General features: G+C 47.1%; 1 protein-coding gene across 3 annotated transcripts; it reads left to right on the top strand.

Annotated features, from left to right (window-relative positions):
- The first annotated feature begins 3,442 nt into the window (after window positions 1–3,442).
- Window positions 3,443–11,638, top strand: FTSJ1 (FtsJ RNA 2'-O-methyltransferase 1). 3 transcript variants are annotated; one of them, XM_054566473.1, is made up of 13 exons: window positions 3,443–3,717; window positions 5,266–5,424; window positions 5,698–5,767; window positions 5,868–5,958; window positions 6,298–6,376; window positions 7,899–7,951; window positions 8,037–8,090; window positions 8,177–8,279; window positions 8,383–8,466; window positions 9,344–9,441; window positions 9,527–9,724; window positions 9,943–9,984; window positions 11,117–11,638. In XM_054566473.1, the coding sequence occupies exons 2-12, from the start codon at window positions 5,304–5,306 to the stop codon at window positions 9,973–9,975; spliced, it is 984 nt and encodes a 327-aa protein (XP_054422448.1). In that variant the 5' UTR covers window positions 3,443–3,717; window positions 5,266–5,303; the 3' UTR covers window positions 9,976–9,984; window positions 11,117–11,638. The 3 variants fall into 3 exon arrangements, with proteins under 3 accessions (XP_054422448.1, XP_054422446.1, XP_054422449.1); XM_054566471.1 differs by having other exon boundaries at window positions 9,338–9,441; XM_054566474.1 differs by lacking the exons at window positions 3,443–3,717; window positions 5,266–5,424; window positions 5,698–5,767; window positions 5,868–5,958 and having other exon boundaries at window positions 6,325–6,399; window positions 9,338–9,441.
- Window positions 11,639–12,654: the final 1,016 nt, after the last annotated feature.

Below are 12,654 nucleotides of genomic sequence, written 5' to 3'. Positions count from 1 at the left end.
TCTTTCCCTCAAGAGGTAAGATGCTCTCTGGTACAGAGCTGGCCTGACAGCTTCCCTCTCCTTGACATCTTCAGGAGGCCAAGGAGAGGACACTTTTACACTTAGTGGGGTGTCGGGTGGGAGCTGCAGGCTGACACCCTACTTCAGGAAGAGCATGGGGAGTTCAGAGTCTGGTTCCTGTCTTATAACCCCCTGGCCCTGCTGGAAATTTCTTTGCAAAAAATTAAATTTCCTTTTTGTGAGAGGCAAGAAAACAGGACATAGGAAGCATCCCACAGGGCGAACATGGGTCCCCCATGCCCGGCACCCCCTCTTCTCAGAGGAGCAGTGGCTGGTGGCTGGAACCCTTGCTTCCTCACACTTGCTCACTTTGCAGGCAGTCATGTTCCCACCACCCCCATAAGGCCCTTGAGCTCAGCTCCCCTGACAACTCTTACTTCCTCCTCCCTGGCTCTCAGGAAGACCAGGAGGTATCTCTCTATGTCTGTGTCTTCCTGTCATCTGTCTACACCTCCCAGGGCCCCACATAAAAGCAGAACACACCACTGAAAAAAAGAATGAAAGAAAGGGGCAACAAAAGGGTGGATTTGTTAATGGGCAGGGGGCCTGGCCCTGAGCAGGTCTGCCTAGCGCCAGCGTGTGGTAGATAGCGTGTGGGTTCTTGACTTTGTATAGGAAAGATTTCACAGCATGAGTCCAGGTGACTATGAGGGTATGTTTATTAAAGCTGGGGGACAGTAAAACAAGGGCTTAGCGTAGAAGAAGCAAACAAGAGTGGCTACACTGGGCTGCCTTAGCTCACTGGGAAGCCAGAGAAAAGCGGGCATTGGGGACAGGTTCAAGGGGTTAGCCTGAGAATAGCTGTTGCTGCTCATGGCTCCCCTGGTTGCAAGTCTTGTGGGGTTCCTTAGAGTTTAGTAGATGCGTCCCTGTGGGGGAAGAAGTGGGGGAAGGAGAGCGGGGAGGGAATGGCACAGGCTGCTGGGGAGAGGGCTGGATCCTTGTCCTGAAACTTTAATCTCTCTCTTGCAGGTGGGAATCTTGCGGGGTGAGGTCTCAGGGTAGGGTCTCGGCAGAATATTCATCAGTTTTCCAGGTGTGATCTTTGTTGTGGTCTCTACTGATTGGTCAGTGCCAGGGCAGTTAGTGATTGCAGCTGGTCCTGGCAGTACCCACCTGGTTTTGCCGCTTTTCTGGGCCTGGGGCTGAAATACAATTGAGGCCTCTCCCAGTTCTGCCCCTTTCTAGCTGTGTGGCCAGGAGCCAATATTATATTACCCTGGCCGGTGTAGCTCAGTAGATTGGGCATCGTCGTGCAAACCAAAAGGTCGTGGGTTTGATTCCCCATCAGGACACATGCCTGGGTTGTGGGTTTGTTCCCCAGCTGGGGTGTGTACGAGAGGCAACCAATCAAAGTTTTGGACCTGGCCTGCAACCCAGGCATGTGCCCTACACTGGGAATCGAATCAGTGACCCTTTGAATCGCAGGCCGGTGCTCAATCCACTGGGCCATACAAGCCAGGTATATTAATCTTACTTAAATGTATGCGTAGCTCACACTTATTTCAATGTTTAATATTAGAAGTGTTTTGGGTCTTCACTTAGAAATTTACTAATGTTTTTGTGACCAGAAATATGCTCTAGGAACTTAATTCTTGTTTATATCAGTTAGCCTATGGTAAAAACTTATTTCCTTCATTATATGTCATTTCACTTAAAGCTCCAGTTTCCAAAAACATATCTGTGATGTTAAGTGAGAACTTAGTGCATATCCTCCCTTGTTTGTTTCCTCATCTGTAAACTGGGGCTTAATCACAGTAACTACCTCATATGGTTGTTGTAAGGATTAAAAGAGTTCAAGGAAAGGATTCAGCAGTGCGCTGGAGCCTACTTGTACAGGCGTACAGACTGCTTGTTCAATTATTAGGAATTTTGTGAACTGGTTGTTAAACACAGCTATTATTAAAAATAAAATGATATAAACTTACAATTAAATACATTAGATTTTTAAAAGATGATAAATACTCAAAACTCATCACTTCCTTATTTTATTACATTTCACTATTTCTATGATCTTGGTCATTTACCCGTATTTTAACTGTACGGTAGAAATAAGACATAATGGTGCAGTACTGCGTCTGTTCTGAATTCTGTGTTCCATGGCTACATATTGGTAATTTGAAATCTAACAAGATGATAGTGTGTAAACCATGGGCATTAGCAAATGTTTGAATCAGAGCTTCGTCCCCCATTCCCCTCTAAGAGCTGGTTGTTAACCATTTACCAGCACACCTTTGAGAGCACTTAGAATAGTGACCTGCACATGGTAAACTCTGTGATAAATGTTTCCATTATTATATTTGCTTTTTCACTGGGTGGGCATGTAGAGGTTTTTTTGTGGGTTGGAGTTAAAAATGTTTGAAGAACATGGAACTACACAAGGCCAGTTTGCAGTCACGCCCTGGACCTTTAACTTTTTTTTAAGATTTCATTTATTTACTTTTAGAGAGAGGGGAAGGGAGAAAGAGAAGGAGAGAAGCATCAATGTGTGAGAGATATATTGATCCATCGCCTCTCACAGCCTCCAACCAGGGACCTGGCCCACAACCCAGGCATGTGCCCCAACTGGGAATCGAACCAGCAATCTTTCAGTTCCACCAGGACCAGACCTTTAACTTTTTTTAGTGAAAGGGTTTAAGCCAGGCCCACCCATTGTTCTTGTGCATCTAATTTAACACACCTTTGAAATATCAGAAGTAATACCCTTGAAAAGTGGCATTAACCCTCAAGAGAGCACGTAATCTCAACTATGCTGTACCAATCCCTGCCTTGCTTACTCCAATCTTCCATGCAGGTTTTCTCCTTAATATCAAATGCATAAAAGAAGCTGCAAAATCTTTATCTTCAGGAGCATTTGAAATCCTGCTCCCCAGCATGTTGTCAGTTTAACTCAAACTCATAAAATCCTCTACCGGTCTGGATGGATGTTTCTTACGTGAATATATATATATATATTCACGTAATATATATATATATATATATATATATATATATATATATATATATTCCTCCCAATAACTGAAATCTGTAGTACTTACTATCCCCATTTCACAGATGGAAAAACTTAAGTTCTAAAATGGTACAGTTCAGGCGGTCTTTGAGGAAGTGAAATTCAAAAATTGCAGCCTGGCGTGCTACCTCTCACGTTCAAGATTCCAGTCATAATTCACTTTGCTGCACGCCTAAAATAAATGGGTGCTGTCGTTGTCGTTGCATTTTGGGAAATGTAGTCCAGAAGCTCAACGAACCCCCAACGTCCAAGAAGGGAGGAGCGGGGAAGTACCGGTAAACGACCTTAGCCTTGAAACAAAAGAGCCTGTTTTTGCGCCTGGCCACGTTTCAACTACGCATGCGCGAGTTTAGCAGCTTTGGTCGTTCCCCTTGCATGATGGGAAGCGCAGTTCTACGGCCACACCAGGTGACTGAACTCACGCTGTAAGTTCGGGTCGGTTCCAGACCTCGCGCCAGCCTCCGCATTCAACGATGACAGGCTTGCCGCGCTGCAGTAGCGCTTAGGCGTGCGCGACAGGCATTCGGATCAACTAAGAACAGAAACGGAAGCCCTAAAATTTCTCACCGGTTTACGCTCTTCCCAAGGCTCGGGCAGCTGGCGGATGGGCCTCTTGCGTCCCTCTTCTCCCCACTCTGAAAACTAAGGTAGGCCCTGGGGTTCGGAGGACGTGGGTCCAGGCCGAGACAGTTGAGGCACGACTGCACTGTCCCGCCGGCGAGGGAAGGAGGAAAGAGCTACGTAGTCTGGGCGGCTGACACCGGGGAGGCTGCAGACCCAAGGTTTGTGTGTAGGACGGGACCACTCTTGCTGGGTGGGCTGGAGGTGGGGTTGGTGGTGACGGGGGGTCCAGATATCAGCGGAGCCGCCTTGAGGGGGCTCTGAAGGCCCCAGGAGAGACATGGTCCTTGAGTTAATGTCAAGGAGGGAGCGAGGGTATGGCCAGAGGGCTGTTAATGGAGGGGGGGCCGCACGAGTGTACGGAGGTCTGTTAGGGCTTTATAGAGGAATCAATAGGGGCTAATGGTCGACATGATCATGGAGGCTTGTGGGGGTGTGTTCATTGATTAATGTGGGAGTGGTAGAGTGGGCAACTAAAAGGTAATGGGAGGTAGATGGGGGTGTGATCCCTGAGGATTGGTGGAGGTGTGATGTCAACAGGCTAATGAAGAGTGGTGGGCATAGTAATTGAAAGGATAATGGTGAGGTTATGGAGGGAATAATAGAGGCCAGTGGGGGTCATGATCAAGGAACTAATGGAAACAGTGATTAAAGAAGTGAGAACGAGGGGTGGAAGACATGTAGTCAAAGGCTTTTTGAATGGACGATAATGGCATGATCATCGAAGAATTAATGCTAACTGAGTAAAGGAAGGGTAATAGTAAGGTGTTGGGGTGCGATCATCAAGTGATTATTGGGAGTCAGAAAGGGGAGAATGGGAAACATCACTCAGGATTAACATGAGTGTGGTAATGAAGGAATTTCAGGGCATTAATGTGTGATCTATGAAGGATTAATTGGGGGGCTGAGTTAATGGGGGCTGATAAGTCATTGTAATTGAGAGCTTAATGGGAAGCTAGTAGGCCATGATCCTCCAGGCATTAATGGGGGTTGATAACGACATAGTAATAAAGGAATTACTGGGGGCCTAATCATTGCAGGGATTAATGGGGAACAGGGTAGAGAAAGAGAGATTAAGGGAGTGGGGAGTACCATGAGGTACTATTAGGATAATGAGGATGAAAGCAAGGGATTACTGGGGAGCTAAGAGGGATATATGAATCTAGGGGCAACGAGGACAGCTGGGGAAACTGAGATGTTAATGGGAATAAGATGTGAAGAGAAGGGTCGATAGAGTCACAGGGTTTAATATGCGGAGTGTGGGTGAGAGCAGTGGAGTTTGACAGGGTCAGTAATATTTCATCTGTGAGATAAGTGTTGGGTTTTGGGGATCTCTGGGGTGAGTGATAGGTTCTGTGGGGGTTCTGGTGAGGTGAGTGGTGGATCCTGAGAGTTCAGTGCTGGGATTCTTCAGGCTGTGTGAGTGGGGTCAGTGACTGGGCTCCAGTCTTCCCATCTGCTGAGTGAGCTGCCATGTGGGTCAGGTGAGCCCAGCTTGGTTTATGTGTTTTTGGCTGCCCTGCAGAGGTAGGTGGTAGCCCACTCACCCAGTTACTGATACAGGGTGGCATCAGCTTACTGTTGGCAGGTCCCTGGGCAAACAGTGTGTGAGATGGGACGGACGTCGAAGGACAAGCGGGACGTCTACTACCGCCTGGCCAAGGAGAATGGCTGGCGTGCCCGCAGTGCCTTCAAGCTGCTACAACTCAATGAGGAATTCCAACTCTTCCAAGGTCCCTACCTGGCTGGCGAGTCACTGGGGGATGGGGCAGACACCGGGAATAGACAAGTGAGCTAGGTCTGCAAAGCAGCCTGTAGTGGGTGGGCTGACTTGGGTGGTCTGTGGGGCAGGGGCCAGGCCAGGTGTGCAGATACTCAAGAAGAGTTGGACCCCTGGGCAGCAGATAGATGTGGGTGTTCCCCATGGGGAGAGGGATGAATTTTGCAGGGTTCCCAGGTCGGAGAGGTGAGTGCAACTGACACTACACCTTCCTGTGTGTGCTCAGGCGTGACACGGGCAGTCGACCTGTGTGCAGCCCCGGGCAGTTGGAGCCAAGTGCTGAGCCAGAAGATTGGGTGAGTATGGAGTCCCAGATGGGGGCGCCCGGGAGGGCAGACTAGGTGGAGGGTAGGCCAGGAGGGAAAACTGGGCTGACATGGGCCGTGTTGTCCACAGGAGCCAGGGGTCTGGCCATGTGGTGGCTGTGGACCTTCAGGCTATGGCTCCACTACCAGGTGTGTTACAGATCCAGGGGGACATCACCCAGGTAAGAGCATGGTTGGGGATGTTGAGGTGTTTCCCGGGCAAAGATCCCCCAACCCGGGGGCTACAGAAAGTGTAAAAGACAGAGAAACAGACTGAGAAAGACAGAAATAGAGTAACTGAGAGAACCCAAGAGTATAACAGAGAAACAGAGCCAGCAGGTTGTCATCCCAGAGAGACGGCAATAAATTATGGGACTGGGTCCCCAGAGATGGAGTGTGGCTTAGGCAAATCCTGAGCATTTGAGTGACCCAGGGCCTGCAGCAGGGCCATGGGCAGGTGGGGTTAGAAGGCCACAGCATGGGAGAATCTTGGGGCCACTCATCCATCCTCTCTTCCGTAGCTGTCCACTGCCAAGGAGATCATCCGGCACTTTGAGGGCTGCCCCGCGGATCTAGTGGTGTGCGACGGGGCTCCCGATGGTAAACACGGGTTGGGAGGCCAGGTGGGGGACTTTTCTGTATCTCCCGCTTTGTTGGCAGCATCTGTCACCACTTCAGCTACCTACCTCTCCTCCTCTGTCAGCTGTTTCCCACATCTGACAACTTCTCCCCACCATGCTGCCTGCTCTCTGCCTGTCTTCTCCCTCCTCACTCTCTACCACTTTGGTTTTGTCTGTTGTCCACGTTCCCTCTTCTCATATCTCATCTGTATTGTTTCTGCAGCTCTGCAGGCCCTCTTACTGCCCATTCATTTTTGTCAGTCAGTCAGTCAGTCAATCATCTATCCATTCAACACATGTTTATTGAGCACCTATCATCCATCCATTCAATACATGTTTACTGAGCAGCTATCATGTGTCAGGCACTGTTCTACACGTTGGGAAAACATTTGTGAAAATTCCACTAATCTCTGACCTCATAGAGCTGGTGTTCTAGTGGGAGCAGATGGAAAAGAAGCATGATTGAACTCTGTAGCATATCAAAAGATGATAGGTACCATGAGGAAATCAATAAAAAGGGGAGGGAGGTGGGGAGTACCTGTTGGAATGTTAAATAAAGTGGACGGGGAAGACCTCATGGATGTTAGTGCAAAGACCCAAAGTGGGACAGTGAGCCAGAGGAATGCCTGGAGGAAGAACCCCGGCAAAGGGACAAGCTTGTGCAAAGGCCCCGAGGTAGGAGGGTGCTTGGCATGTGCGGAAACAAGTGTGGAGATCATTGTTGTAAGATCAGAATGAGGGGGAGAGTGACAGGAGGCAAGGTCAGGGAGGTCACAGGGGACAGATCCTCGTGTGGATCCTTACAGACCGCAGCGAGCACTTTGGTTTTTTCACTGAAGTGAGAACTCGGAGAAAACCATGACAGAGTTATGGACAGCAGAGGGCCATCCCTGACTCTGGGTTGTGACAGGACCCCTCTGGCTGCTGTGAGCAGAGTGAGAGGCAAGGGTGGAAGCCAGGGGCCTGGGGAAGAGGAAGCCATTGCAGTAGTCCGGGTGAGTGATGACAGTAGTGATGAGTAGAGGCTCGATTCACAAGATCTTTTGAAAGTAGAGCCGTGAGGACTTGCTAATGGATTGAATGTGGGTGTGAGGAGAGAATGGAGCTTGTCAAAAGTAATGAAGGTTTAGGGCCTGAACAACTAGAAGAATCAGACGCGATGGGGAAGGTGGTAGGAAGAGCACGTTTGCGCAGGAAGGTCAGGAGTCTGGTGTTGGACAGGTCAAGTCTGAGATGTCAAGTTGGATCTGAGTGTGGAGTTAAGAATCTGGACTGGAGGTGGAAATGATGATAAAGAGACTTGCAGATAAGGTTGTTTTGAGCATTAAAATAAGCTCCTAGGAGTTAGGCATTCAGAATATGCGTCTAGTTGACAGATATTAAATTGCATGCAGAACCTTAGCAATAAGAGGCTGGGAAATGGTTTTAGCGTTCTAACCTCTCTGGGACAAGAAGATAGCTAGAACTGGATGACTCCCCTAATGCCGTTCCTCTTGCTGCAGTAACTGGCCTCCATGATGTTGATGAGTATATGCAGGCCCAGCTCCTTCTAGCCGTGAGTAACCCTGGCTGCCCCTGCCTCAATATATTGCCCTCCTGGCTATCTCCACCTCAGCCTTAGTTATCTGTCCTGCCCGCAGGCTTTGAACATTGCTACACATGTCTTGAAGCCAGGGGGCTGCTTTGTAGCCAAGGTAAGCCTTGGGAAACCTGGTGGGGGACAGAGACGGGTCCCTGAGGGTCACACTCATATCTCTATCTGTGCCTCCCCACCCTGCAGATCTTCCGAGGTCGGGATGTGACGCTGATCTACAGCCAGCTGCGTGTCTTCTTCTCCAGTGTGCTCTGTGCCAAGCCTAGGAGCAGCCGGAACTCCAGCATCGGTCAGTGGGGAGTAGAGGTCAGGCAGGCAGTGCGAATCTCAGGGACCTGTCTGGACCCTGTGCAGAGGTGACAGTCTGCGCTCACTCCACCTTTCACCCGCAGAGGCCTTTGCTGTCTGTCAGGGTTATGACCCCCCTGAGGGCTTCCTTCCGGACCTGACCAAACCCCTACTGGACCATTCATACGGTGAGAGCCAGAGCCCTGGACCCTGTCCCTGGGGAGACTCTGCCCCTTTGTGGGATTTATGTCTCAGGAGGGCTCTCAACCCCACCCCCTGGTAGAGACTCTTCCTTATGGGAATTCTGCCCCTAAAGGTTCCTTGGCCCCACCCTCCAGTGGAAATTCACCCTGCCCTGCCCCATATGAATATTGTATCCCAGGAGGATCTTCAGCCCAGTCCCCTAGTGGTAACTACACTTGGACCTGGTGAAATTCTGTCCCAGCAGAGACACCCGCCTAAGGAGATTATAACCTGGGAAGATTCAGTCCCACCCCCAGGTGAAAACCTTATTATGTGGGAATTTTGCCCCATGAGATTCTTTCACCCGGCTCTTAGTGGGAAAAGGTACAGTGCCTGCTCATGTAGCAAGCATGATGGAGTGAGACAAGATAGAAAGGCAGGTAGACGTAAAAGCGCTGTGTGATGCCCTGGCCAGGTGGCTCAGTCAGTTGGAGTGTCATCCCGTACACCAAAAGGTTGTGGGTTCAACCCCCGGTCAGGGCACATACCTAGGTTGTGGGTTCAATCCCTGGTCTGGTCGTATACAGAAGGCAACTCATCAACATCTCTCTCTCTTTCTCTTTCTCTAAAATTAATAAACATATCCTCAGGTGAGGATTTTTTTAAATAATTTTTTTAAAGTGTAGTGCGAAAAAAGTGGGGATGGGCAATGTTTTAGAAGAAGGTAATTTGAACCAAATGAAGAATTTCCAGTGCAGGAGTGTGAGAGCAGCTGGTGAATATGTGGGGAGACCTTGGTATCCAAGCTTCAGCCTGAGTTATGCCTGGTCCCAGGCATCCCAGCCCTGTCCTGTCTTATTTCTCCCTGCTTGTCAGATCCAGATTTCAACCAATTAGATGGTCCAACCCGCATCATTGTGCCATTTGTGACCTGTGGGGACCTGAGCTCCTATGATTCAGACCGCAGTTACCCACTGGACGTGAGTGCCCAGCTGACAGTAGGCAGATTGGGAGGGCTACCCTGGGTTCAGGTCCTCACCACCTTCCTACCATGTGTCCCTGCAGCTGGAGGACGGCTCAGAGTACAAATACACCCCGCCCACGCAGCCCCCCATCTCACCACCATACCAGGAGGCCTGCACATTGAAGAAGAAGGGGCGGCTGGCCAAGGAGATCCGCCCCCAGGAGTGCCCCATCAGCACAATGGACACATTGCCCCCGCCCCTGGCTGCTTCACAGTGCCACACGCTGCTGGCCTCTGAGGTCTGGAAACATGCAGCCCAGGGCCTGCAGTGCCCTTCCTGCATGCCCACACTGACCCCTCCCAGTACTCCTCTTTCTGCCCCCAAATCACATGGTTTCTGGGGTCAAAATTCTCTCCCCTGCCTCCCAATAGCTATAAAAATCAATGGGTAAAACCAAGTATAATGAATGGAAAAGCTTAGCCAAGTATCTGAGTCCCTTTTCTTTTTCTTGAGTAGGTAGAAGACAGTGAAATGAATTGTTCACCTTAACACATTAAGGTAAATCTGCCTTTTTTTATCAAAAAGTTTGAGTAAGGGACACCTTTAAGAAAAAGATCAGTAAAATTTCACCTTTGACATTTTTACATCAACTGGTAAAATTTCAGTCAGCAAACCTTTACTAAGCACGTGACATTGTGTATCAGGAACTACTTTAAGCATTTTACGTATTACATTTTGAGGCATTTGATAAGCATTTATTAGATCCATACTGTGTGCTGGGCATTGTTCTAGGTTTAGAGGTGCAGGGCAGGGGGGGGAACACAATTATCACGGCCTTTGTAGAGCTTCTAGATTGGGGAAGAGGTTAATAAACAATAACACAGTCTGAATGCAGGAGTTCCCCGCCAACACACACATGTATATACTCACATTTATACCTTGCACTTCCTTATGTGTTTTTCTATATTATATATAATATGTAAAGTAATATTGGACATGAAAAAATTTAAATAAAGCAGGGTAAAGAGAATCAGAAATTCTGGGGGTGGCAGTGTTCACATTTTAAAAGGGTGGCCCTAGAAGGCCTCACTGAGGTAATGTTTGAGCAGACACTGGAAGGAGATGAGGGAGAGAATCCATGTATTTACCTAGAGGAGGGCATTCTAAGGACAAGAAATAGCAGATGCAAAGGCCCTGAGGTGGAACTGTGCCTGGTGTCTGAGGGAGCAGAGGCGGGGCCAGGTTACCTGTAGCAGAGTGGGCTGTCTGGCAGTGCTGGAGGGCTTCTCATCCTCAGGACCACATGTTAGAGGATATCCCTTTCTGACAAGGCTTATAAATGAGTACTAGAATGTTCCTAGCTGGCACTATTTATAGTACCCCCCCCCAACAAGAAGCAGCCCAAAGATCTGTCAACTGTAGAATGGATCATTAAATTGTGATATATTCATGGTGGGGAATTATCAGCGATGAGAATGAACATCCTACAATTATATGAAATAATACCCTATTTTACTTATTAAATGGAACACATGTATATGTTTTATGCATTTTTTTCTGTATGTCACTTTACAAAAAAAGTAGGGAAAAAATTTCACAAAAATATTAGTAGCCAAGTGAACAGTGATTAAGGAGAAAAAAGTGGGAAAATACATTTTTGTTTAAAACTTTTTCTTTGACCTTTTCATAGGTGGCAGTTTAGGACAACTCGGAAGCTGTTTGCTGTCAGGAGAGCTGGAACTTGGATTGATGAACCTGTTTTTCAAATGTGATCTCATTGATGGGTCCTGCACACAAGCTCCAAGAAGGAACCTGCAACGATCACCATGAATAAAACCACGAAAGAAACATTGAAGAATGTTCATTTCCACTGAAGGAGGGGTTCTTGAGTGAGATCTTGCCTCTTCTCTAAATCTTTCAAGTGCTGTCCTATGTGCAGAATTGACCCCAAAATCTGGGGTTCTTAACCTGGACAGAAGTCAGGGGTATCCATGAACTCAATGGAAGAAAAGATTATATCTTTATTTTCACTAATGTAACTGAAATTTAGCTTTATTCCCAAATACAAATTTTAGCAGTAAATTGTGATGGTAAAACCAGTGCCTGTGACTTTTCTGCCAGTACAAATCCATTCATTTTTATGGTATGGTTGTTGCAGGCACCTTGAAATATTGTTCACATTTGTCAATACTTGAAATCATGGAAGATCTTATAATTTGATCTATTAATAAAAAAATTCCTATATTACTGCATCCCAATGTTTCATTTTACTATAGATGGTCATGTTTTTCCAGTTTCATTGAGATATAATTTATATAATATATGAGTTTAAAGTACACAACATATTGATTTGATATGTGTGTATATTGTGAAATGATCACCACAGTAAGTTTAGTTAACATCCATCAGCTCACACAGTTACAAATTTTTTCCTCTGATGGGAATTTTTACAATCTACTCTCTTGGCAACTTTCAAATACATAATACAGTAGTATTAACTGTAGTCACCATGCTATATATTACATCCCCATGACTTATAACTGGAAGTTTGTCCCTTTTAACTATTCACCCATTTCCCCCATCCCACCCCCGACCTGTGGCAGCCACCAATCTGGTGTCTGTTTCTCTGAGTTCATTTTCTTCAGATTCCACATATAAGTGAAAACATAGGTATTTATCTTTCTCTGTCTGACTTATCTCCCTAACCCTAACCCTCATGGTCCATCCATATTGTCAAAAGTGGCAGGATTTCATTTTTTATGGCTCTACATTCTAGCAATCTATTCTTAGGAGTAGAATTGGCACACATGCAGCTTTAACATTTCACTGTATGCCACATCTTCTGTATCTATCCGTTGACAGACACTTAGGTTGTTTCCATGTCTTGTCTGCTTTGAGTGATGTTGCAGTGAACATAGGGGTGCAGATTTCTCTTTGAGATAGCGATTTCACCTCCTTTGGATAAATACCCAGAAGTGGAACCGCTGGATCATGTGGTAGTTCTATATAACTCTTTGAGGAACCTCTGTACTGTATAATTGATTTTGTAGTAATCCTGTGAATTTGTGCTTTTGCGTGTGCGTGTTTTTTTAAATATTCTGTTAAGAGGTCCACAGGTTTAACCAAATGCCAAAGGGTTCCACAGAACAATTTTTTATGTTAAAAGCTCTTAAAGAAATGTCAGGAAATCTGTCTTGACTGCAGTCCTGAATTTCTACAGTTCAGCAA

Source organism: Pteronotus mesoamericanus, unplaced genomic scaffold (genome assembly GCF_021234165.1).
Source record: "Pteronotus mesoamericanus isolate MK-2021 breed Mesoamerican mustached bat unplaced genomic scaffold, CSHL_Meso_final contig_173, whole genome shotgun sequence".
Taxonomy (NCBI): Eukaryota; Metazoa; Chordata; class Mammalia; order Chiroptera; family Mormoopidae; genus Pteronotus; species Pteronotus mesoamericanus.
The sequence above is the reverse complement of the archived record's forward strand: the minus strand, read 5'-3'. Positions and strand labels throughout refer to the sequence as shown.